The 25,834-nt window shown below is 46.0% G+C and overlaps 1 protein-coding gene across 1 annotated transcript in view; it reads left to right on the top strand.

Annotated features, from left to right (window-relative positions):
- Window positions 1–9,097: 9,097 nt before the first annotated feature.
- SRRM4 (serine/arginine repetitive matrix 4) overlaps window positions 9,098–25,834 on the top strand; it is a 168,378-nt gene continuing 151,641 nt past the window's right edge. Inside the window, exon 1 of the mRNA XM_030860389.2 lies at window positions 9,098–9,857. Within this exon, the coding sequence (XP_030716249.2) occupies window positions 9,727–9,857 (131 nt within the window). The 5' untranslated portion in view covers window positions 9,098–9,726. The remainder of the gene's footprint in view (window positions 9,858–25,834) is intronic.

The raw sequence follows: 25,834 nt of genomic DNA on the forward strand, positions 1-25,834 counted from the left end.
GAGAAAGATGACTCATGCTTAATCCAATGCAAAGGCAGACAGTAATCACTCAACAAATGCTAAATTTCTGCTCTTATTAAAATGACTCTTATGACTATTCCAAGCAAACAAAATCGTGAAGAAACTGTAAAATGTCACCCCTGGGAAGGCCCTTAGAGATGCCCAAGTCCAGGAGTTGCTACTGGGTTGAGGGTGGAAATGTTTATGCCCGCGGAAGGCTGGGTGAGATGCAATTAAGAATGGTGGGGTCTGTGGCGAAAAGGAGAGCATTTGCCTTCGACCTGTAGTCATTGAAATTCTCTATTTTTGAATACCTTGTGGGCTTCAAACAGAACACATCTGTAGGCCAGAAATTCATCCTGTGGAGTGCCAGTTGAAGACCTCTGAGAACCCAACCGTATAATTTCCGGTGGGAAAACTGAGGCCAGAGTTAGGAATGAGTTGCCCAAGTTTAATGAGGACAGGAATCCTGGCCCTTCCAGCCTTCTGTACATTGCCCAGCCTCGTCTGAAGACCCCTTGAAGGAGAGGGGGCCAAGAGTCAAGCTTGTTGCTCAAATTCCTGAATCATAGACCCAGGGTATCCTCTATAAAGTCTAGTTGAGAGGGATTTTTTAAAAATAGCATTTATCACTTTTCTAAAAACAAAATTTATTTTGATTAATTTATTTATTTTAATCATGCCCCCCAAACAAAGTAAAAGAGAAATGCCCCCTAGACGTTCTGGATGTATAATCTCAGACAATCCCTTCGCTTCCTACAGAGCCTGCTTCAAAGGGCCGCCGCAGGGAGTAAAAGGTGAAAATGTTCGTAAAGTTCTTGCACAGAGAGGAAAGCTTAAATGCATTGGAAGGTATTCTGGGCTTTGGGCTGGCAGGAGCTTGCTTAGAATCTGGCCTGCCTGTAAGGCAAACTAAGTTTCCAGGAGGGAGATGATGCGTCAACAACTGTGGTCACGTCACAACATGGACTATCGGTTTGTTTGGTAATTATTTCTGCAACATCCAATCCAGGGGCAAGGCAATAGGGAGGGTCCTGCTGCCACAGAACTGTCCCCAAAGGCCCTGGCTGCAGAAGGTGCCTGGCTTCAGCTCTGCCTAGAGATCCGCGGCATGCAGGGGCATAGGAACAGCCTCGGTTTTCTCTTTCTGTCCTTTCTTTTTTCCAAACCAAAGGTCAGTTGCCTTTGTCTTCTGCTTCAAAGCATTCCAGGAGAGGCTTCTGTGCTCCTTTCAGGAGAAAAGAAGTAACAGACGAGACAAAGCGAGATACATTCAGAAGTTGCGTCCTATCTTTAACAGCAGAAGGCACTAGAGGCAATATACAGTACATACACACACATACACTAAATAAGGTGAGCCATCATGACAGGTGGAGGGATGCTTTTAGATGCAAAATTGGATTCTCTTAGGCAGGTTCTTTTCCCACCTTGCTGTTGAGAAGAACACAGATTTGTGTGTCCACATTTAAATATTACACCAGCATAGTGCAGTTGATGAGATGCCCACATGTGCATATGCCAGATACTTTCTGCTTACAAGTAAAGGAGCTCTGCTACACACCTCTGGGCAAAAAGGCCTTTGAGTCAAATGCTGGCAATGCCCCTTTCCAGGCCTGGAAAAGGCGGGTCGGGCTATTACACACAGGTAGATGATACAATATGTCCTGAACATTAGTAGTTTGAATACTACTTTAGGATTTCTGTAGCATCTGTGTCTCACCTGTGCTCTTACTTAGTCTTGACACTTTAAGAAAAATGGAATAATTTTGGATGAGGAATAGTTTTTAAATGGAAAGATAAACCATAAAAAAATTAAATTATCTATGGAGATAGAGTAAAGAGGGTGGACAGGACAGGGTGTCTAGACTTCTTCGAATATACTTTGTGGAATTTTTGACTTTAGAACACTGTAAATAGTTTACATAATTAAAAAATAAAGTTATATTAAAAACAATCCCTAAAAATCAAGCTTAAATGTAAATAAATACACCTCAAATAAATACACCTGATTTTATTCCACTTGACTTTAAAACAGTAATTTGGGGCTTCCCTGGTGGTGCAGTGGTTGAGAGTCCACCTGCCGATGCAGGGGACACGGGTTCGTGCCCCGGTCCGGGAAGATCCCACATGCCGCAGAGCGGCTGGGCCTATGAGCCATGGCCGCTGAGCCTGCGCGTCCGGAGCCTGTGCTCCGCAACGGGAGAGGCCACAACAGTGAGAGGCCCGCGTACCGCAAAAAAACAAAACAAAACAAAACAAAACAGTAATCTGAATATACACCCAAGTGAGAGGTTAAAACAAAATCTGAAACTGATTTCAGTAATCATATTATAGGTGGTCGTATAAGTATGCTTATTCTAAAACGTGTGTATTGTGGGACAGAGAAAATGAGTAATTATGTTGGTGTCACTAAACTTGGATTTTTGGCATGTCAGAAAGGAAATACAAATGTGAGATTTATGGTTTATGAGAAAAACCTGCAGCGCTTATTTGAGCCAGAGATACCAGTAGAAAATCGTGATATATTTTTTTGTCTTAAAATAAAATTTCCTAGGTCTGTATATTAAAAAGTCCTAGAAACAATGACTGACTAATCTAGCAGGGATGAGCAACCTTGGCACTCATTAAAAGGAACCAGTGCTGTCTGGAGAAATGGCTGATTCCAGGTCTGGGGCAGTCAGGAAATTTGTAAGTTGAGCTTGGAATATCTGGACATAGCAGAAAGCAAGAAAGTCGTCAGAGGCTTCTAGGGTCATTTCACAGGACTCAGGAACCAATTGAATAGACTCTCCTGGCTAGAGGTGAAACAATTTTAGCATTAGTAAGGATAATAGTAGCAATTAAGGGCTTCCCGGGTGGCGCAGTGGTTAAGAATCTGCCTGCCAATGCAGGGAACACGGGTTCGAGCCTTGGTCCTGGAAGATCCCACATGCTGCGGAGCAACTAAGCCCCGGGCGCCACAACTACTGAGCCCGTGAGCCACAACTACTGAAGCCCTTGCTCTTAGAGCCCAAGCTCTGCAACAAGAGAAGCACCACAATGAGAAGCCCGTGCACCACAACGAAGATCCAACTCAGCCAAAAAAATAATAAAAATAGAAAATAATAATAAATTTTATTTAAAAAATAACAAAGCACATCAAATATATTTAAATCTATGAATTCATCGTAAGTATAAAAAAATTCAGTAGTACTTTCAAAGAATATTAGTACACCAACTCATTGTTATTTAAACTAGTAAATAAAGGGAAAGGATCAAGTATTTATTCTGCCTTTTCTTTACTAATGGTGCCTCGAGTTTCCCAAATAGTTGATGAGGGGATCTTTCTCTATAGGAGTATTCCAGCTAATACATAAAAATAAATGATGGATTAGAACAGCACAATTTTTGCAACCCCTAATAAATTAGGCAAAGATCTTCAGTCTCAGCTAGCGTCACAAGAAAAGAAAAAAATCATACATTATTAACCTTCTGGTGGAATTTCTTTTGAGCTTAAATCTGATTAAACTTCTAGATCTAGCCATCACTTAACAGGAAATAGAGAGCACAGAGAAATGCTATCAATGTAATCAGGAAAATACAGATTATGGGAAATTCCACTAGACAAACAAGCAAGTTTCTTATCAAAAATAGAGAAGAAAGAGAAATGGAATGCATGTATGTATATGTGTGTGCGTGGTGGGGGGAACTTATAGAGAAGAGGATACTGAAGGAGAAGCATCAGTCAGCCACAATGAATGAGCCTTATTGGTATCCCAATTCAAACAAACAAATAAACAAAAAACAAACACTTAAGACAGTTGGGGAAAAGTGGACATTGACTGGATATTTGATGATACTAAGGAATTATTGTTAATTTTGTCTAGTGTGATAACGATATCACCATTATACTAAAAAAAAAACAAAGCAATTTAGAGATACATCCTGCAGTATTTACAACTGGAATAATACAATGTCTTGGATTTGCTTCAGAATCATTTAGGAGTGTGGCAAGCGGGTCAGAGTAAGACCAAAAGCATCAACTATGTGTTGATAATTGTTGAACTTAGAAATGGGTACACAGGAGAAATGGGTACTTTATGCTAATCTTTACTTTTGAATATGTTTGAAATTGTCTATAGTAAAAAGTTGTTCAAACGTGAATCACCTCTTTACCTAACAAATTTCCTTAAAGAGGACATTTTAGAAAGGAAAAATTAGTGTCACATGCCAATAATGGAAGATAACTATAAAAATAAATACAATGAAGGCAAAGCAGCATTACTAAATACTAGTTGTCCATGCCTCTGAATCTGAAGGTGCTTTCTCATTGTTGAAAAGTAAGTCCTAAGAGATGTGTTCAAGACATTTTCAGAAAATCAAAATATGGAGATTTACTTCTGGAGGTAACCTAATAGCTAGGAAGGCAAGTCATAAAAGGAATACTTTCTCATCATACATGACCATGTACTCTGAGGTTATTTAATACTTCATCTGCCTGGTTACCACCTAAAACCTTCTGTGGCGGGGGAGGGGGGGTGTGCCACCAGGGTTCCAAGGAACCTTACTTTGATAAATAATGATATAGTGTCATTGGCTTTTAAAATTGGGCAGAATAATGGCAGTGCTCTCATTTCATTGCATGGAGCATATTCCTCCATCACTAACTGTTCCATTTCTCCTCCATTCTTCCATCACTAACTATGTTCTCTGGTCTTCAGCCTTTTTTGTGTGTGTACCCAACTCTTTCAATATGTGGTCTTTGCACACACTGAATCCTCTTACCACTCTGAAACTCAGTTTCCAAATCTGCAAAATTCAGACAATGATAGTTCCTTTCCCATAGAGTTGTTGAGAAGGATTAAATGAGATAATGCTTTTTTTAAAAATTGAAGTATATAGTTGATTTACGATATTGTGTTAGTTTCTGGTGTACAGCAAAGTGATTCAATTATATATATATATATATACAATAATTCAGTTATATATATATAATAGATTACGTATATATAAATATATTAATTATATTTATGATGTAATTAAGATGTTATGGAAAATGCCAAATGAACTTTTTTGGCCAACCCAATATAATATATATATATATATGGTCTTTTTCATTCTCTTCCATTATGGTTTATTACAGGATATTGAATATGGTTCCCTGTGCTGTACAGTAGGACCTTGTTGTTTAATCTATTTTATTCATAGTAGTTTGTATCTGCTGATCTCAAACTCCTAATTTATCCCTCTCCCCCTTTCCCCTTTGGTAACCATAAGTTTGTTTTCTATGTCTGTGAGTCTGTTTCTGTTTTGTAAATAAGTTCATTTGTATCATATTTTAGATTCCACATATGAGTGATGATATATGATATTTGTCTTTCTCTTTCTGACTTGCTTCACTTAGTGTGATAATCTCTAGGTCCATCCATGTTGCTGCAAATGGCATTATTTCATTATTTTTTATGGCTGAGTACTATTCCATTTTATATATATACCACATCTTCTTTATCCATTTATCTGTTGATGGACATTGAGGTTGTTTCCATGTCTTGGCTATTGTACATAGTGCTGCTATGAACATAGGGGTGCATGTATCTTTTCGAATTATAGTTTTATCTGGGTATATGCCCAGGAGTGGGATTGCTGGATCATATGGCAACTCTGTTTTTAACTTTTTGAGGAACCTCTGTAATGTTTTCCATAGTGGCTGCACCAATTTACATTCCCACCAACAGTGTAGGAGGATTCCCTTTTCTCCACACTCTCTCCAGAATTTATTATTTGTAGACTTTTTAATGATGGCCATTCTGATTGGTGTGAGGTGACACCTCATTGTAGTTCTGATTTGCATTTCTCTAATAATTAGCGACATTGAGCATCATTTCATGCACCTGTTGGCCATCTGGATGTCTTCTTTGGAGAAATGTCTATTTAGGTCTCTGCCCTAAATGAGATAACGTTTATCAAAGGTTTAACACAAATGGTGACTAGAACATAGAACATAGTAACACTCGATAAGTGCAGTTATTATTATCTGAGACAGCAATGAATGTATTTGTCTTATAGACTCTTGGGAACTACACAACCAGGAAGGAGGACTCCTGGTTTATCCATGTTGGTCCAGGGGCATTTGGAGCAGTTTATATCAATATTCTAGAAGAGAAATGGATATTAAACAGAGAAGGTGGGATTCAGATTAAACATAAAGTAGAACTTTCAAGAAGTGGGATTAGTAAACCCTGAGTAATAGAATCATTTTTTCTCCTTAAAAGTCTGTACGAAAAAATACAGAATCTTGTAATTTGAATAGTTTAGCATGATCCTGTTTAAGGGCACAAAGACAGATGAATTGGTCTCATTATCATATTTCCCATTATCTCAGTAATTATTTGAATCATTTACTGTTCACTGGACTTCTGGAAATGGGTACAGACTGTCAAGTACCCTGGTGTCCCTTGATGATGGTGGATAATGATTAGCCATATTATACTCAGAGAATTTATGGACAGAGAGAGTAAGGGGTTTACCTCAACACAGTCATGTTAGTGAGGTGGGATTTGAACTGCCTCAGGAGGAGGGGCAGCTATTTCTCTGAGCTGGTGGTACTGCCTTTTTGCATCATCAGAGAGAAGGACATATAAGAATCTCTTTAGCTCCTGCTCTAGAGTACCTGGGTTTGCAAATCCTGGAATCCCTTCTCCCTGGTCTCCCTTTTTCTAATGAAAGAACAATGCCGTTCAGGTAAAGAAGTACTCTCTAGACTTGGCCAGCAAATTCATTTTAATTGGAATGCCAACTCCAACCACTTAGTGGTGGCTATCTAAAGAATGTGTGGAGAAGGATTCTGAGGTCTTGTCTCAGAAAGAGTGCTGACACCGGCGTAGCACAGAGGATAGGCAGTGATTGTGCCACATGCTTGTATTCATTAACCAGCATACTGAAAGGTCTCAGCATGGTGACTGATTGCACCTGGTAAAACAGAGAGCAATATCCTATGGGAATGAGAACAAGGTGGTTACGCATAGATAAAGTGATGGAGGAACTGGAGTTTGAGTCGCATTGGAGAAGCCAGACCTAATGTCCATTTACACACATGGTATTTGATTTTTATAGAATTTCATGTGACTGATGAGGAGACTGAGGCATAGACAAGTGAAGTCACTCTTCCAAGATCACACAATTAGGAAATAGCCGAGCTGAGATTTGAACACAGGCAGGCAGTCTGGCTTCGAGGCCCTGAATTTATCACCCAAGACTCCCAACTTAGAAGTCTAAACACTGTGTGCTTCTCAGTAGGTGCCTCCTTTGGTATCTGACAGTTTTCACAGTGTGCCACCCTGGGGTGCCTGGTATCCCAAGATCCCCTATCCACCACGAAAAACCAGAAACTGTATTTTGTACAGACTTCCTTTGCTCTTATAGAATCACCTTGGGCAAGTCACTTGACCATCCTACACCTCAACTTCCTCACCTTTAAAATGCAATAGCAACAGCTTCCCCTCCCACCTTACCTGGCTGCTGTTCAGGTTCAAAAGAGACAATATTGTGCAAATGGAAACTTTATCAACATTCTAAGAACTTAGAACAGGAGCATGCTGGGAAATATTGATTGATCTGGTGGGGGTAGGATCCCATCTACCTCTCCCCCGGCATGTGACTCAATTCAGACCACAATGTCATGACTAAGGATGGTGTCAAATATCCCGGGCTACTTAAAGAGCCAGTTCTCAATGGCATTTCAAATGACAGCAACTTCAGGGTGGGAAATAGTGCCTGAGAGTGATGGGAGAGTGGGGAATTTGGGGCAGGAGGGAGAGAAGGGAACACATCTGGGCCTAGCCTCCACTTTCCTTCACCTCCAAGCTCCCCAGCCCTTACCTCCACCTGCTGGCTGGGCAACCCACATCAAGAAGCCAGCAAATGCATCTCTAGCTGTTGACCAGAAGGGGTCACTGCAGAGCGAGCAGTGCTCTCAGGCGCTCACACAAGCAGACACGCAAATATCCAAATACCCAAAAATCCAAATGTAGATACACTTCTGGAAGGATGCTCGGTGACTCCAGAGTCCTCTCTGCCTTCCTCCCCCCCTTTCTCTCCTCTTCCCCTCCTGTTGCCTTTCAGCGAGTTTCGGAAGTTCACATTGGTGCCCTGGTCCCTTTGGTCCCCATCGCTATCACCATCAGCAAGAAGTTTATTCCCACTGTGGCCAAGACCCAGTGCCAGGTGCTGGGAGGCCTTTAAGACTTGGCGAAGCCTCCTTCCAGGAATGCGAAGTCTGGGGAGTGGGAGTAGCAACTCTGCTGAGATTAAAGGACTCCAAGGGAGAGATGGGCTGAGGGGTCCCGTGTCTCTTTTCCTTAATGAAAACCCTGGGCGTGAAGGAGAGAGATTCTGCCCAGACCCTCTGCGTCTGAGTTTTATTGTGATTCTGAACTTCCACTTTCTGGGATTAGGGCTGGACTGGGAAGGGGTAGCAGATGGGGAGACAGACAGAAGAGTATCCCCCTATAATCTTCTGATGTCCCCCTCAAAACCCACCCCCCAAAGCTTTCCTGTCCAAAACGGACTCCTCTCCCGAGACAAGCTGTCTTAAGGAAAAGCGGCTGCAGCAGAGTTCCGCAGGAGTGGATGGGGTGGGGTGGGGTGTGGGCACTCTTTCCTTTGCATGGGTTTGGCAGCAGGACGTTGGGCTGGCTGGCAGTGAGGCACAAAAGAGATAGCCCTTAGAGCCGCGTGCACAGATGCAACGCTGCACCCCTCTGCGGGCGGGGCCGGCTCGGCAGATGGCGAGAGGCCGAATTGTTGACGGATGGTCCCTCAAACGGCACTTTCTGGGTGGTGGGGATCTCGCAGCACCCAGGCGCAAAGAGGAATTCCGAAGACGTCCCCCGTCCCCTTGCTGCTGTAGACAGCCCCTCCCAGAAGTGAGGCGGTGGCGGAGGGGCGGGGCAGGTTGGCGGGGGCGGATAGATTAAGTTTTTTTTCTCCCTTGATAGAAGATCTTCTTCAAGACTCGTGAAGGGGTTGGGAAGGGAGGCGGCGGGCCCAGAGAGCACGCAGGAGAGGGTAGGGGGAAGGCCCGCGGCGGAGGGGGAGGCGAGGGGGCTGGGAAGCAGGATCTCACGCCCGGTTCAGTTCGGGGTGCCGCGAGTGCTTTTCTCAGGGGTCAGCGCTGCAACTCCGTAGCCGCGGGTCCCGGGTGACGGTGACGGGCGCGCGCCCCGCCCTTTCTCCTCCCTCGACCTGCGGGCTTTTGTTATGCAGATGGCGGCTGGAGGCTGAGGAGGCGGAGGGAGTTGGTGGGGCGGAGGAGAGGCGGAGAGGGGGGAGGAAAGTGCGGCTCGCGCGACCAGCCTCCTTTTCCAACGTCACATTGTGAGAGAGACAAAACCCGGGCGCTCCGGGGCTCACACGCGCACGCACACACGGACGACCCCGTCGCCTCTTCTCTCCGGCGCTGCCGAGAAAGCCAGCCCAACGTTCCCTTCCTGGGGCGCGGAGGCTCTGCAAGCTCAGAGCGCAGCCCAGAGCCGACCCAGAAGGCGGAGAGAACCGGCGCACAAGCCTTCTCCCTCCCCTGCCGGCCCGGGCTGAGGCGCCCATCCCCCGCCCTGAACCCCTGTCTCTCCCACCCCACCCTTCTCGGTCTCACACGGACAGAGAGCGGGGCCGGGTGTGCCCCCGTCCGGAAGCCTCGTTTCAGCACTTCGGACAGCGCCCGGGAGCCCCGGGCCCTTTTGGTTGGCCATGGCGAGCGTTCAACAAGGAGAGAAACAGCTTTTTGAGAAGTTCTGGCGAGGAACCTTTAAAGCCGTGGCCACCCCGCGTCCCGAGAGCATCATTGTCGCCAGTATCACGGCCCGCAAGCCGCTGCCAAGGTAATGACCTCCTGCTTAAGAGGGGAGACCCTGATGGTCCCCCTTTCTGGCCTGTGCCCCAGAGCCCTGCGGGGTGGAGGCAGGCAGCTGGGCCAGAGCCCCTGTCTTTTCCCGTCACTACTCTGCATCTCCCACTGGAACATGGGAGAACGAATTGCTTGTGTGAGGTGGCAGCTGGTGGGGAGGGACGGGGAGTCTTTAAGGGGAGCAACGCTCAGCCGGCTGACCTGGCAGCCGCTGTTTGAAAGGTCTTGCTGTCTTTGGGTGGGCGGTGGAGGTGGGAGATGACTGAGAAACTTCTCTTGATATCCCAGGGCTCCGAGGACAGGGGGTGAAGGAATGGTGGATTTGAGGCAGTTAGCGGTGTTGTACAAGAAGAGATGAGGATTGAACTAGCTCAAGCCTTGTTCAGAGACAGCGGCACATTTCCGTGCTCAGCTCAGAAACTAGTGAGCTCTGACTGTTTTGACAAAAGCCCATATGCTATTCCCTCAAATACACCCTAAACAGCGCCCTCCTCCACACCTTCCTGGCGGCGGCTGCTGAACTATCTGGTCTCCAGCACGCAGAACCGGGAGTCTGAGCTCAAGAGTCAGGGAGGAGCCTTCCAAGAGCGTGAAGATGGTCTCAGAAGAATTTTATTTGGTTTTTCAAAAAGAATCTGATTGCTTTGAACTCAGGCATAAGAACCGATCCTTGGGTGGTGGTATAGAAATAGTGTGATGGAGGGGGGATGAGGGAAGAAATGAAAGAAAGGCAGAAAGAGGGAGAAGAAGATGTGGGGTGAAACTGAGAGGAGGTTGGGGGGAACAGAAGCATTCCAATACAGAGAAGACCCAATTGTTTTCATAAATCATTCAATTTAGAGGAGTTCGAGAACGAAAGGAAGAAACCTGTGCCCTCCGTCAGGGAAAATCAAGGCTGAATGAAAACTCTTCTTTTGCTGGTGTTGGATGAGTAGTTGGGTGGGAGAAAAAGAAAGAAGTGGACCAGGGGAGACCACTTGGAGGATTTATTAATCCTGGCAGGCTGCATTAGGGAGTAGGTTGAAAACATGTCTGGGAAAGTGCTTCGGACAGAATGCCTGTTGTGGCACAGCTGCATCTGAACTTTCCAGTGGGTGTGGGGTGGAGGACCGATGGGGGAGTTATATTTTAAGAATCAAACTCAGACTGGAGAACTTTTCATAGTCTGATAGAGACCTGGCTCATACAGGTCTTTAAGAAAAACGGGTACCCCATGTTGGGAATGGGTGAACTAGAAACATGACGGGCCAGCAGGATGTAGCAGGCGGCAAGTGGCAGCAGCAGCAGCCAGTATTTGTGGCTGGGATGAGGGGACATCCTGTGACACAGGCTGGAGAAGGGGAACAGTAACACCAAATGCCACCAAAAGCTGGTGTTGCTCTGCTTGGAAGGAGGTTCTTTGTAGAGAGCTTTGACATCAGTGGTTTTATCTTCCTGGGTTTCTGCCATCCATTCCACCTTCGGAGTGCACCTCCTGTTGGCAAATCAGGTGCTGCATTGGCCAAAGAATATGCCCTTGTAGAAGGGACTAGAGGAAATTTCATTGGAAACTAGAAGTGTGGCAGTTGGTCCCGAGTATTCCATGTATTTCAGGGGTACAGGGAGAGGAGAGCAGATTCCTGGTGGTATTTTAATTCAGATAAGCATACCTGATGGCCACCTTGCTTGGTAACTTCACCTTTTGCCTGTCAGTCTGTTCCTGTCATGCCTTTCTTCCTGGTCATCCTCTCAGTCATATGAATTGCTCACAAGGTCTCCCACCCCGCATGCTTCTGCAGCTTTGTGCAAATCCTGATTTAATCCATACGAGACTCATAATAGCCAACCCTCCCCACCCAGGCATCATTTCACTCCTGGTGTCTTTTAACGTCCTGAGTCTCCTTCCCCCTGAAAACCACTCCCGAGGTGGAAGTCTGAGCATTTAGTCCCTAATTTATGTTGTGCTGAAAGGATCCTCTTTACTCTTTAATACTTCTGTGACAGGCGTGGCCTCTCTGTAGGATAGATTCCACTTTGTGTTTAAGTCTTCAGGAGGGGGGGCTGGGTTGGAGTTGTCTTTTAACAGACTGGCTGTAAAGCCTGAAACATCCACATTTGCACCCACGCCAGCCACATCCAGCGATGGTCAATTTCTACCTCCTTTTTAAGGTTCTATGCTTACTTAAGGGTGAATGTACCATGTTTCTAAAGCAGAGTTCTTAGGAAGGAAAGGGACAGAGGCATGAGCTTAGCATCAGCAGCTTCCTCTACAGGCAGTCTGGGGACTTGGTCTCATCAGAAATGTTGTCTAGTTCCATGAATGAGGCCCAGCTCACAGTCAGCGGATCTGCCCAAGTAGCTGTCTACAGGGAGATGGGGGAGGGGGAGGAGGAACCACCAGCCAGTCCTGTTGGTTGCACACTTAATACTTGTTTATGGATGAGGGCTACTACCCGCTGAGTGAACTTCCCCAGGATATTTTAAGTCTGTTTCTGAAGATAATTTAGTACCAGGATAGAAGCTTACATTCAATTCGTTGATTTCATAGCAATATGCATACATCATACAACCTTACTCCAAGCAAAGCATCCCCTGGTCCCTCCCTCTCCGCCTCTGTGAGGCATACTTGATGAGGCAATATCTTTATAATGTATCAAGTTGCGAGCAGATGTCTGACTCAAATGTCCGACCGGTGTAGCAGTGTGGGAGGCGGTGCTTAAGGGCTCAGAGCTGAGCTTCGGCCGGAACCCCAGTACCTGGTTCTGCCGTTTAGCCAAGTGCCTTAGGCAAGTGGCTCTACCTTGCTGAGCCTGTTCTGTCAGCTTGAAAATAGAAACAATAATCGTAGCTGTCTCAGGCAGTGAGTTAGGAGGACTGAGTCAGGTGAAGCACTTCCCACAGTGCAAGGGACAGAGTGATTGTTTAAAACAAACAGCTCAGAGCTCTAATGGCCAAAGGAAATCTACAGTTCCTTCCAGTATTGTGTTTTTCCTGCCCACCCATTTCTCACCCTGGTAATGCTGACCATAAAAATTGTGAGATTTCAGCTCCTGACAGGGACAGGAGGTGGGGTGGGTGGGATGAGAGCAGTCCCGTATTTTCCTCCCTAAGGTCCTATATTTCCTTCCCTGAGGGGAGGTTAGCTGCTTTGTGATCTGAGGCTTTCAGTTAGGGGGTGGAGGGCTGGTGAAGAATTGTCTGGATTCAGAATGGATTGGTGCGACATCCCTATGGAAGATTATTCTGTTTTGTGTAGGGATGACCAAGCACTGCCAGTCTAGCCAAGGCTCAAATTCCTTGAAAACAATAGTTTTAATCCCTAGCCCATCAACTCTAGAGTGACAATATAATTTGTAGTTCATATCAAGAGTGAAAAGGGTTGCCTGTGGGTGGTTATTCCAGGATGGAAGCTCTAATGGGAAGTATCCCAGGCAAACCTCACCCTGTACCAGCTGGAAGAGAGCCAGCATGAATCAATAAGATACTTGGAGTGTACGAGACCCCCTCTTTTGTTCCTGCCAAAGAAGTATAGTCGTTTTCCTGGCATTAAGTCATTCTCTTTTTTAATTGCTTAGTCCAGAAAAGTTTTCACCTGAGAAGTTTAGGCTGAAAGTGGGAAACCTAGTGTCGGAGGCCAACTCAAACTGTAATATTCAGATCAACAAAGAGTAGCTGAGGACGTAATGAACACATAACTATCATTTGTAATTAGTATCTCAGTTGTTTGTAGTTACAGGAGTGTTTGTAAAGGGCTAGAGAGGTGGCCCGCTTAAGTAGACTATGCATTCCCTTTACCATTCTTTGGGCAAGCTATTAATTTTCTTCGAAAATCCTTTCCATGCAGAATAGTCCAGAAGCAGACTTCAGCCCAGTCCCTGTCTAAAGGATCATAAATTTTCCAAACGATTGGAGATTTTACTGCATAAAGGGAAAGACGGCCAAATTGTAAGGCAGGGAAAATGCCTTTGAACCACTTAATTCAAGTCTCCCCTTCGTGCCAAGAGATCAGTTAGCACATTTGTGCTGACTCTGTCTCTAGGAGCAGAGTGAGGGGCTGTTGGGAGGCGATGTCCTGTGGTTAAGAGCCAGGAGACGAGGGTCAGGGAAAATGCTTGCCCTGGCGATGAATGAACATTTTCTCTGGAAAGGGAGTGTTACTGTTTGGGTCAAACCTTTCTCCTTCTGAAAGGTGAAATTGGTTGAATGGTGTACAGGGTCAATGAGGGGATCGTTTCTGACACTGCCATGTTCACCTGGCAACTGTGCTGTCTTAGAGACCCGAGCTGTGGTAGATGTTCAATGAAAGTTGGATGCATTAATTGAATGAGTACACATGGTCCAGATCCAGTATGAGATTAGCCCTCTCCCAGCCCCACCCCGGTCCTGACAATCTGAGGATGCTGGTCGGTGCAACCCGGGAGGCTGGGAGACACACACACACTGCAAATAGATTTGACTCTCACTAGTGTCAGGATGAAGCTCTCTAGATATAGATGTCTGTGTGGCTGGGTGAGTGAACATGTCGGCTTGTCCGGGGGCAGGAGGTCGAACTTAATGTCACTTGGAAGTGCTTTCCAGGCCCGTGTCAGTCTCCGTTAACTCCACCCCGACTCCAGGCCACCAAAATGGGACCATGTCCCTAAAAGCCTACCTCCTCTAAATGAGGATGGAAGCCTGGGTCAGGTGCCTTCTGCTCCACGGCGCCTCAGTCATCCCACAGGGGCACAGTACATTTTTAAAAATATCGTTTCTTTCAGAGTGGCTGGACTTACCTTCCTGCAAAGTGGAAGAGTTCGCAGGGGCTTAACAAAACCGGAGTTCTGTAATTGCTTGTTAGTAAGACTTTCTCTGAGGTGCGAGAGAATATTTCTGGGGTAGAAGAGGTAGAATGGTGAAGAGCTTGGGCTCTGAAGTCAGATGGACCCAGGCTGACATTCTGCTGGGCTACTTCCCAGCTCTGGAATCTGTTAGTCACTTCACCTCTCTACGCTTCACTTTCCCCATCGGTGAAATATTCATCTCACGGAGTTGTAGTGAGATTATTCTCACTACAGTCGCCTAAAAGAGCCCCTGGAGATTTGTACAGAGCTGTTTTAAAAATCCGACAGGACCTGAAGGCAAACTAATCGCAGGAAATGTTTCCTTTTACTGTTTACAGACGCTCACTGGCTCCGTGGCTTTTGGCAAGCAACTTGACCTTCTCAATCTCAGTTTCCTCATCCATAAAATGGGACTAATAATAGCAGCCATCTCCAAGAGCTGTTGGGGGGACTGAATGAGCTAATATATGGGAAGCACTGTTCGGCACACAGTGAGGGCTCCATCAGTGGTAGCTCTTACTATTAATAATAGATGATCGTTTTTATTATTCCTACGTGTCAGGCCCATCAGGGAGGAAAAGATGAATGAAATGCAGTCTTTCCATTTGAGGGCCTCGGAATTTAGCAGCAAAGGGAGACATAGACAGGAGTGTGTATGACAGAGGCAGATCATCTTAAGTACTATAAATGTAGGTAGGAATAAAGAAAGGGGGATGTAGAAAATCAGAGGAAGAAGAGACCCTCAGTGGGACCTGGAGTCCCTTGCTTATTATCATACAGTAATCCTTAGTTATCTCACCTGTAAAATGGGAATGATTCTTTTTCTTCATCAGTTTTACCTACAAATGCAAGGAATGATCAGAATGAATACAGCCTTTATTCCCCGTAGAGTCTCAAGAAAGAGCTTTCCTTTTCCCAGAAGAAAAAGCAGATTAAACTCTGGAGGGGGCATTCTCTGTGGGGAGTCCCAGTCAGTGCTAATGAAGGGAGGCTATGGAAAGGAACTGCCCTTATAATATAAATCTCCCAACTCCCCTGTCAGTGGCTTAAGGATACAGACACGGGCATGGGCTGTTAGGTTTCTTGTCCTTCATGGTCCAGCGCTGGCTAAAACAAAATCCGGTCTTCATTCCTCAAGCAGCCACCGACGCTGGGGGGAGCAGAGTGAGCCCATACATGTCAAAGAGAAAATAAACCACTGGGGAATGAATGTACAAAGAAGAAGAAGCTGCCTGTGGCTAAAAACCAAAGCTGTACTTCATTCATTCAACAATTTCCTTGAGCTCCTGCTTGGTATAGCAGTGAACAGCATGAAACCCCCCGCTCTCATGGGGGAGAAAAATAGTAAATGAAGAAACAAACAAATAGTATAAGGTCAGGTGGTAGTAAGTGCTTTTAAAAAGAATGAAGCTGAGCAAAAGGCTAGAGGGTGAGGGCGGGGATGGCTTTATTGGATGGAGTGGCCAGGGACCTGGAGAAGGGAGGGAGCCAGCCATGAGGATTACTGGGGGGAAAGTGTTTGAGGGAACAGCATGTGCAAAGGCCCTGAGGTGGAAGCATGCTTGATGTATTTGAGAAATAGCAAGGAGGTCAGTGTGGCTGGAGCAGAATGGGTGAGGGGGAGACTGACAGGAGCTGACTCCCTAGACATAGGCAGGAAACAGATCAAGCAGGGCCTTGTAAGACATCTAAGGACTTCCCAGGTCCTCAGCTCCTAGGCTGGGGGGATGGAGGGGGTCGCAGGGGCGCTCCTGCCCTCTCAGTCAGGGTCCCTGGTCTGATCTGCTTCTCTTGGCTCCTCTCTCCCGACTCTAGTGCAACCAGGGATGACTTTGAACCGCAGAGTCAGAAGCTTAGCTGGGCCCCTCCATGTGTTATGGACAAACATGAAATTTACACATCACTCTGATTGTGATCAATCAGATTAGGAAATTGAAAAAGACACTGTTTAGACTTCCAAATAGAAGTGGCAAATCTTATTCCCATGACGGTGAGGGCTTGGTGTATCTCTTGTATCCATGGGTGCAAATCTATACTATCCCTCTCACCTCACAGCCCCTTTGCCACACACCCTTGAAGCTACAGTCTGCGCTCGCACGCTCTTTCTCTCCCTCTCTCCCTCTCCCTCTCTCTCTCTCCCTCCCTCTCTCTCTCTCTCTCCCCCTCTCCCTCCCTCCCTCTCCCTCCCTCCCTCCCTCCCTCCCTCTCTCCCTCTCTCTCTCTCTCTCTCTCCCCCCTCTCCCTCTCTCTCTCTCTCTCTCCCCCTCTCTCCCTCTCTCCCTCTCTCTCTCTCTCTCTCCCTCCCTCCCTCCCTCCCTCTCTCTCTCTCTCTCTCTCTCTCTCTCTCTCCCCCTCTCTCCCTCTCTCCCTCTCTCTCTCTCTCTCTCCCTCCCTCCCTCCCTCTCTCTCTCTCTCTCTCTCTCTCTCTCTCTCTCCCTCTCTCTCTCTCTCTCTCTCTCTCTCTCCCCTTCCCTCCCCCATCTCCATTGGAGATTTTGCTGAGGGAGCTCCCATATGCCACAGCCTGTATGTAGAGCTCTGAGAAATAAAACACAGAATTAAGATGTCATAGAGACAAAGCCAAACCAAATCCAGGAACCATGCCGAACCCTAGAACAGTCATTAAGTAATTCACGTCTGCATTTGTCTGTTGCAAACAAATATTAAGATCCTCTGGACGCAAATGTTTCTCATCAGGAGAATCCCTTCGTTGCTGAATTCCCTGGGCTTACATCCCGCTGACAGTTTCGCTGAGCAGAAACACCAGCGGATCACTGTTCTCTGGCTTCATTGAAAGTGAAGCTTAGGCAAGTGAGCTGGGATTTTACAAGGCAGTTACCACTCCTACGGGAAGAGAGGAGCCATCTGGGCCTGACGCGTGTGCATTCATAGCGTGTGCGCGCACTTGCTCACGGTGGGAATGTGTCTGCCGAGCGCCTTACGTTGTTATGTGCCCAGCCCTGTGCCAAACACGTTTCATCTGTTGTCTGATTCCATCCTCACAGTAACTTTAGGAGAGAGGTATTTTGAAGACCCAATTTTACAGATGAGGAAACTGAGGCTCAGAGAGTAGAAGTGACCTGCTCATGGGAACATGGCTGGTGAGTCATAATTGGAATAAAAACCCAGAGCTCTTAACTGAGAAGTTTATAGTCTAGTACACTTTGCAGAAAAGGAAAAGCTGAGACCAGAGAGGTGAAGTGTGGCTTGTCCAAGGTCACATAGTATGTAAGTACGAAACCAGGATCTGAAATCAAGTCTGCTCAATGGCAAGTACGTTCTTCTCTACCTGCTGTACATCCTGTCACTGTGGTTTGGATTTTAAGGTCATGGGTGTTTTTGTGTTACTTTAATCATCGTATTTTACGTCCAGTCAGCTTAGGCAATTGCCATTGTTATAATCCCGTCTCACACCACTGACGGTAACACTGTCTTCCTCTGTCCTTACCCTTCTTACCCATCTCCATGTCGAGCTAGAAGAACCTCTTTGAAAAGTAATCCAGACCATATACACCCTCCTTACCCTCGTCTAAAGCCCTGCATCACTGTCCATTGGTTTGCAGAACTTTAGGCCTTGATGACTCCCTGCCATGGTACAGCCTCTAGCCACCTCCCCCAAGATCATTTCTAAAATGCTGCTTCTCACTCCGTCTGCTCCGGCTGCATCCCATTCCTCCTTTTAGTCACTCAAATTTTCCACGCCCTTTCTGCCACCAGGCCTTTGCACATGATGCCAAGAAAGCTGTCCCTCTCCCTTGGTGCCTAATTTATACCTACTCCGCTTTCAGATCTCAACTCAAATGTCATCTCCTTAGGGAATCCTCCCACAATGCTCTAGACTAGGTCACACCTGGCATTACAGACTCTCATCACTATAGTATCTCTCTTGGTTCTCGACACATTTGTAATTTTACACTGACTTACGGGATCATTGGTTGAAGTGTACCTCTTCTAATAGACCGAAAGCATCATGTCAATCTGCTTGTTGGTTTACCTTTTGCACTTGATACATAGTAGGGGGCCAAACAAATGTTGGTTGAATGCATGAATTGTAGCAATTTCACCTCATTAAATCATTCTTATACCTAATAGTCTGAACCACATGGAATTTCCAATATTCAAAAACAGCAGTGTTTCCTTTGATTCACAGGAGAACTCTTTGAACTACCGAGGGTGGAGACCATGTCTGTCTCATTCCTTGCTGTATCTCAGCACCTAGAACAGTGGCCCGTGGTTGGCCCATTTTCTTTAGATGTTTGTTGAATGAATGATTGAGGGTATATAAGTGCATGGTACAGATGAGGAAACTCAGAGACCTACAGACATACATCTTCAGAATTTTAGAGCTAAAGGGACCTTTAGGAGATTATCCAGTCTCCTCATTTTACACGTGGAGGACAGAAAGATACGTTTTATAATATTTATAATGTATCGGAACAACTGTACAGATATAATTTATAAATACACTTACCTGAGGGTTCATTCTCAAAACTTCTTACTGAGAGAGTTAAGAGGTCAGAAGGTTTCTAGGACCTGCTCATGTAGTTCGGCTCCTCATTTTGCAGATAGGGAGACTGAGACCCACAAAAGGGGAAGGACTTGTCCAAGGCCCTTACGTAGCCTGAGTCAGCCTGGGTGAGCTCTGGGTTCGGTGAAGTGGTGTTTGCCCAACATCAAGGTTTGTGTGTGAGCTTCCCTGCTGTGGTCAGGAGATCAGACACTGCTCGCTCTTGCCCCTGACCCCTCGCTGTGAGATATGGCATCCTGCCCCATGAAGACCGCTTGTGGCATATGCCGCCCAAAGCCTGGTCTGGGGATCCTGATGAGATGTCCATCTGTACTCAGCCTGGCTGTTCCTGGGATCATATTTCAGAGCTTTCAGCCACTAAGGAGGCTTTTCTCTGGCCAGCCGCCCTTCCAAGGCCAGGCGGCAGGTGATTCTGGGGCCCAGCCCACTCCCATAGAGGGTAGGTAGGCTCAGGGCAACTCTTTACTGTGTGGACGGTTTTTTCTAGCCGGAAACCATCACCACAATAGCACATCCCAGTGATCAGCTCCTTATTAGCCAGTGTCAGCTCACTGGGGCATTTAGTCGGCAGTCAGAACGGGAGGGCCAGAGGGGACATTGGAGGGACTCGAACACAGCCTCTTTATTTTATAGATGGGGAGACAGGGGCACAGAGAGTCCACAGGGCACTTTGTGGAGCATCAGAATGTTAACGCCCAAGGTATAGCTGACATACGGGCCACCTGACACCCAGTTCTAAGACACCACACTGCTCAGAGTTCCTTGGAGAAGAAAGCAGAAAAATTAGTGTATTCCCATTTTACAAATAGGACAAATGAGGCTCAGAGATATGAAGTGACTTGCCAAAAGTCACACCATGAAATCGTGATACATTATTGTGGTGGTGGTGGTGGTGGTTTAACTATTACTGTTGACCTCATTTGATTCTCACAACAGTTAAGTGCCAGTTTTATGTCCATTTTGCAGAAGAAGAAACTGAGGCTTAAGGTCTTATAAAGACCCAGAATAAACCCCGGGTCTCTTGACTCCAAGTGCAGTGTCCCCATCCCACTGCAGACAAAATGTGTGACCCCAGGAGCTTGTGCACTGAGCATGGATCCACCAGGCAAGGGGAGGAAAGGTGTGACCACCTCTGGTCATTGACCAGCCTGCATTGCCAGTGTTACCCCCATTGAAGCCCCCTTCTTTCTCTACACTAAGTGTACCAGCCTCATGCCTCACACAGCTGCCCCCTGTGTATGCTCCTTTTCGTAAGTGGAGACATCCCTTAGAGTGACATCCCTTTTAATGGCCAAGGGAGGAGGGACACATTGGAGTAGGACCCCAAAACAGCAAGGGGGACTCAGAGCTCAGGAGCCTTAGGAAGAAATTTAACCCATCATTTCAGGGGCCTGATTGAGGGGAAACAGGCCCCAAACTACAGTGGGAGGAGCATGCGTCTGGAAACGTTCCTTCCATGGGGGTGGTTATGTGTGACCACCCCGCTCCCCCAAGAAAGGACATCTTGCCACTAAGAGAGTTAGGGGTGGCCTTAAGAGTCTCTTCATCCCACCCTCCCTAACTTCCTTTTATGGAAGGAATCCAGCCCAGAGTAGTTAAGTAACTTGCCTAAGGCCTCACAAGCAATTAATGCCAGAGACAGTGGGTTCCTTGTAGAGCATCAGTGGGTTCCAGGGGAGAGGAAAAGAGCTAATATGATTGCCATCCACTGCCTGTACTCATCCGCACCCCAAACCACTGGCTGTTCCACCCTGGACCTATAGCATTTATGGCCCTTTAGCAAATCAACTCTCAGTCTATCCCCAGTGATAGTTTGAATGCAGGAACTGGGGACTGGTCTAAGTGCTCCTAGGTGTTTTTGATGTTTGCCGTCTTGTCACTTGGGCTAGGTGCCGTCACAGCAGCTGATGTTCGCTGTCCCCACTCTGGTCCAAAAGACCCCGTTGCCTTCCCTCTCCGTGGAAATTCTGGGTGCTCAGCATACTCCTCCAGCCACCCTGCTCATCCAGCCCTCAGGGAGGCATCACCTCCCATTCACCAAGCAAACGCGGCTATGACACATGCCAAGGGAAAGGGGTTGCATAGTTGGATGAGTTCTGGCTCTATGGTTGATAAGCTTGGGCTTCAATCCTATCCCACCGTCTATTAGCTGTGTGATTTTGTGCAAGTCACTTTGCTACCCTGAGCCTCATCTGCATCAGGGTGACAAAAGTCTCTAACTTGAATAGTTGCTGATTCCTGGTTTTACCTGTTAGGAGTGATTGCCCTTGGACATTAAGGTTCATGTTCAAAAGAGAGTCAGTTTGGTAGAGGGGGAGGGTGAAAAGACACTGCGATTATACCCCTAAATCTCCGGGCTCATGGGTTCCATTCCCTATTACACAGGTAGAGAAAGAAAGGCTCAGAGAGGAAAAGGTACTTACCTGCCCAAAGATAAATAGTGAATCAGAACCCAGGTCTCCTGACTCCCAGGGTTTACTTCTCTGCCTCAGTGACCTCATGAATGTCAGTGTTTCAACTTCTTCACCTGTCAAAGTTTTAGTAATAGTTCCTAATCATAGTTTCTGAGTACTTACTACATGCCAATTACTGAGCAAAATGCTTTATCTGCAGTATATCACTTAATCCACTGAACCATTTTTTAAGGTAGTTAGATATTATGACAATTTCCATTTTGTAGATGGGAAAATTCGGGATCAGAAAGGTAAGTAACTTGTCTAAGCTCACACAGCTAGGTGATGTCAGAGATGCGATTTGAATCCTGTGCTGGTAACTCTTACTAGCTCTTGTTGGGAATGCCTGCTCTGCCAATCTCCTGGTGTAGGAAGGAAAGATCAGAAAAATTAGGAGCACCATAGGGAAACGAGCAAGTTCTTGACAAGCTGTTTACGTTGCTCCATCCCAGTGCCACAGTGATGCGTGAGAGAGAACATAGTTCAAGACATATGTCCACTAGTACTGCCCAGTTTTATTTTCAGGTGAACAAACTCACTGAAGGAGTTTGATGCTACATTAATGAACAGCTTTCCTGGAAGCAAGTTTCCCTAGGGAAGGGAGGGAGAGAAACAAGGAGAATAAGTGTTTCTTGAGTGAGAAATTTGGGGCTTCTAATTGCAACACCTACCCCAAGCTGACCCATTTAGGTGCATCTATTATGCAGTCACGGTCATTCTTCATAGGCACGGTACTTCACACTTGCTACGAACTTGACCGACACATCCACCCATCCATCCATTAACTCATCATCTATTCCTCTATTCATTTATTTATCCATCCACTACGTAGTCACTCATCCATCCCTCCATCCATCCATCTACCCTACACCCATCCATTGATCAAGGAACCATTCGTTTATTTATTCATTATTTCATCCATCCCTTCATCTATTCTCCAGCTATTTGTCCCTTCATCCTTTTTCCAGATATTTTCTTCTCCCATCCATCCATCCATTCATTCAACCAACCAACCAACATTTATTGAGCATCTACTTTGTGCCTTTCTTTACCATTTCCCTATATTTATGGTAAAGTAAGGTTTATTGATTTCATTTAACAGATGATAAGAAATGGCAGCTCAGATCATTTATTTTCTAAGACCTTACAGGCATAAAGCCCGGTTGAACTTGTTCTCCCAATCTTAGTTCTTTGTAAGACACCTAAAACATTGTGGTCCCAAGGAATTTAGGCACTTTACGTTTGTTGGTTTTTCTCTGAGGCCTTTTGCTATCGAGATTTAAATGATTGTACTTACTCATTCTTGTCAGAAACAAAGAATCACAATTGCTATGATCCTTTGTTAAAACTCGTGCAAGGGGATTTCACATCTGAAATCCCTTCTGATTATCCATTCATACCTTCACCCAGCACTGAGCTTCTACTATATGCAAAGCATAGTCATGAATAAAGATATCTCAAGTTGCTCACATTCTAGTAGGAGAGGCATGTCTATTAATAACTAGCAATTAGCAGGCATGGCAGAAGTTAATTTTGTCGAAAAGAGAGTTAAAGTCTGAACAGGTAAAGCGACTGGCCAGAGATCAGCGAGTTAGTCGTAATGGCGTGCAATTTTAGATATTGCTGCTTATAAACTAAGCTCTACGCTGGGCCATTTGTAGGTGTCACTTCACCGAATTCACCCCCAGTCCTATGCAGTAGATAGCACTGTCCCCGTTTTGCTGATGGTGGAAGTGAGACTTAGAGGCTTTCAGCAACTTGGCCAAGGTTACCACCTTGTAAGGGTCAGAGTTAGGGTTATAACCGAGATGTACGTGCTGCCAGTCTTCTCTCCTACCCAGCTCTTGCTTCCCCACAGGCACGATATGGGGAATGTCACTGGGGAGGCCTAGCTTTCTCCTGCTTTCAAGTTTCTAGATGATCACTTCAGTGGAAGCTTCCGCAAAGACTGGGCTCCAGCAGAGAGGGAAGGGCCTGCCCAGCAGGGAGGCTGACCTCATGGGGCTGGGTGAGGGGTTGCCTGGGGGTAGTGGTGGTCCTTTTTCACACGGGGCAGTTACTCAGAAGGAGAGTCCGCCAGTGGGAATTGCCTTTCATGCCCAACAAGAGGATTATCGAACCATCCATGAAGAGGGACAACCCTTCAAGACAAGGACACAAGAGATATTGGTAGTTAACCATGTGTTTTCTTGCCCAGAGCTAAACCCAAACATGGCAATGCAGAGGATCGCAAGTGGAATCATTGGTGTTGAGGAAGAGCGTGGGAGAATAGATACTTGTTAAGCACAGGGATGTCCCATTTCCTTGCACTAAATTGTAGGGTGATTAAAGACAGCCTTACATTGTAAGAACACGGGTCCAGAGAGGTTATTTTACTTGCCCAAGGTTGCCCAGCTTGACCATCAATTCACACATATTACCATGGAGACACCCATCATTTCTGCCCACATGGGACTTTTCTGGTCTTACAGACCTCTCCCTCCTCCCCTCTCCTCCTCTCCCTTCCCCTCCCATCTTCTCTCCTCTCCACTCCCCAGCAGAGGCAATCTCTTTCTGCTCTGGAGAAATCTTTCTTCCTTTGTGTTTCTTCAGGACTCTCTCCTTAGGTCTGTAAATCCTCTTCCCCTAAAGGCTTTGAGCTTTCCAAAAAGCAAAAGCTAAAAACACTCTCATATTCTTCCTGTTTTCAGCCCTGACACATGCCTCCCCCGAGGCAAGGAGGGTAGAACCCATGATCTGCTTAAATGGTAAAAAAGAAAAGGGGAAAATACAGGGAGAAAAAAACCAAGTAGATCAGGATCTCAAAACAGTATCCCATTTCCATGCAGTATTACCTTTACGCTTTTGAGGTGGGTACTATTAAGACATCTCCAGTTAACAGATGAGGAAGCTGAAGTTCAGAAACGTTATGTGACTTCTCCAAGGTAACACAGCTAGGAAGTGGATCCAGGATTCAAACCCAAGCTTGTAAGACCCCAGCAGTCAAGATTTTAACCACTCTGTTCTACTAACACACTACCTATGAGAAAATAATATCAAAATTGTCCAGAGATGAGAACTGACTTGCCCAAGTTCATTCAACAAGTCAGCAGAATGGGAGCCACATTTGCTGATCAGAGGCACATCAGTCAATACATACATATAATGGGCACCACCTGCATGCATCTGGGCCTGTGCCCATGTAGTTCAGTCTCTAAGGAGGTTACACTCAAGACCCAAGAGTAAAGTTCAGGGAGGAAAGAGATATTCATTGGAGTGTCAGCTAAACTACAGACCTATGCAACTGAGTGAAGTAAGGGCAGGATGGCAAAAAAAAAGTTCCATAGGGGCTTCCCTGGTGGCTCTGTGGTTGAGAGTCTGCCTGCTGATGCAGGGGACGCGGGTTTGTGCCCCAGTCCGGGAAGATCCCACATGCCGTGGAGCGGCTGGGCCCGTGAGCCATGGCCGCTGAGCCTGCGCGTCTGGAGCCTGTGCTCCGCAACGGGAGAGGCCACAACAGTGAGAGGCCCGCGTACAACAACAACAACAACAAAAAAAGTTCCATAGAGGATGTGAACAGCTTCAATCAATTAGTAGTATGTGCCCGAATCACTGTGCTGAGAAGGCTTCTGGGGCTACATCTGAGATGAGTAACAAAGAATGCTTTGATTCATTAGTGATGTCTGTCCTTGGTGCAAGAAAGGAAGGTCGCAGTATGCATGCTATATATTTATCTTGCCCAGGAAGGGAATGCTACAGCTTTGGGAAGGATCAGATCAAGTAGTATCCTTGCTGTTGGTGCTACGCTTTTTACATTCATTGTTTCAATTAATGCTCATCACAAAACACCCCCTCCCCCCATTAAACAGATAAGAAAACAGAACCTCACAAAGGGAAGGTCACTTGCCCAAGGCTAAAGAAGCTAGACAGTGGCTAACCAGCTCTGATAACTACTGTTAAATACATAAACCATTAGGTTGATGAATAGAAATGTCAATAGAAGAGCAATCCCGGAACCTGTTAGTTAGTGCCTGAATGTATGTATCTGGCCAGAGGGCTTTGTCTTGTTTATCTCCGTATACCCAGCTACTAGCACAGGACCCAGGACACAACTGCTACCCAATCCATATTTACTTAGAGCTGTGAACAGGCATTGTGTTATATACCCCGGGAGAGGTGGTTTAGAGAGCGA

This window comes from Globicephala melas, chromosome 13 (genome assembly GCF_963455315.2).
Source record: "Globicephala melas chromosome 13, mGloMel1.2, whole genome shotgun sequence".
NCBI classification, from domain to species: domain Eukaryota; kingdom Metazoa; phylum Chordata; class Mammalia; order Artiodactyla; family Delphinidae; genus Globicephala; species Globicephala melas.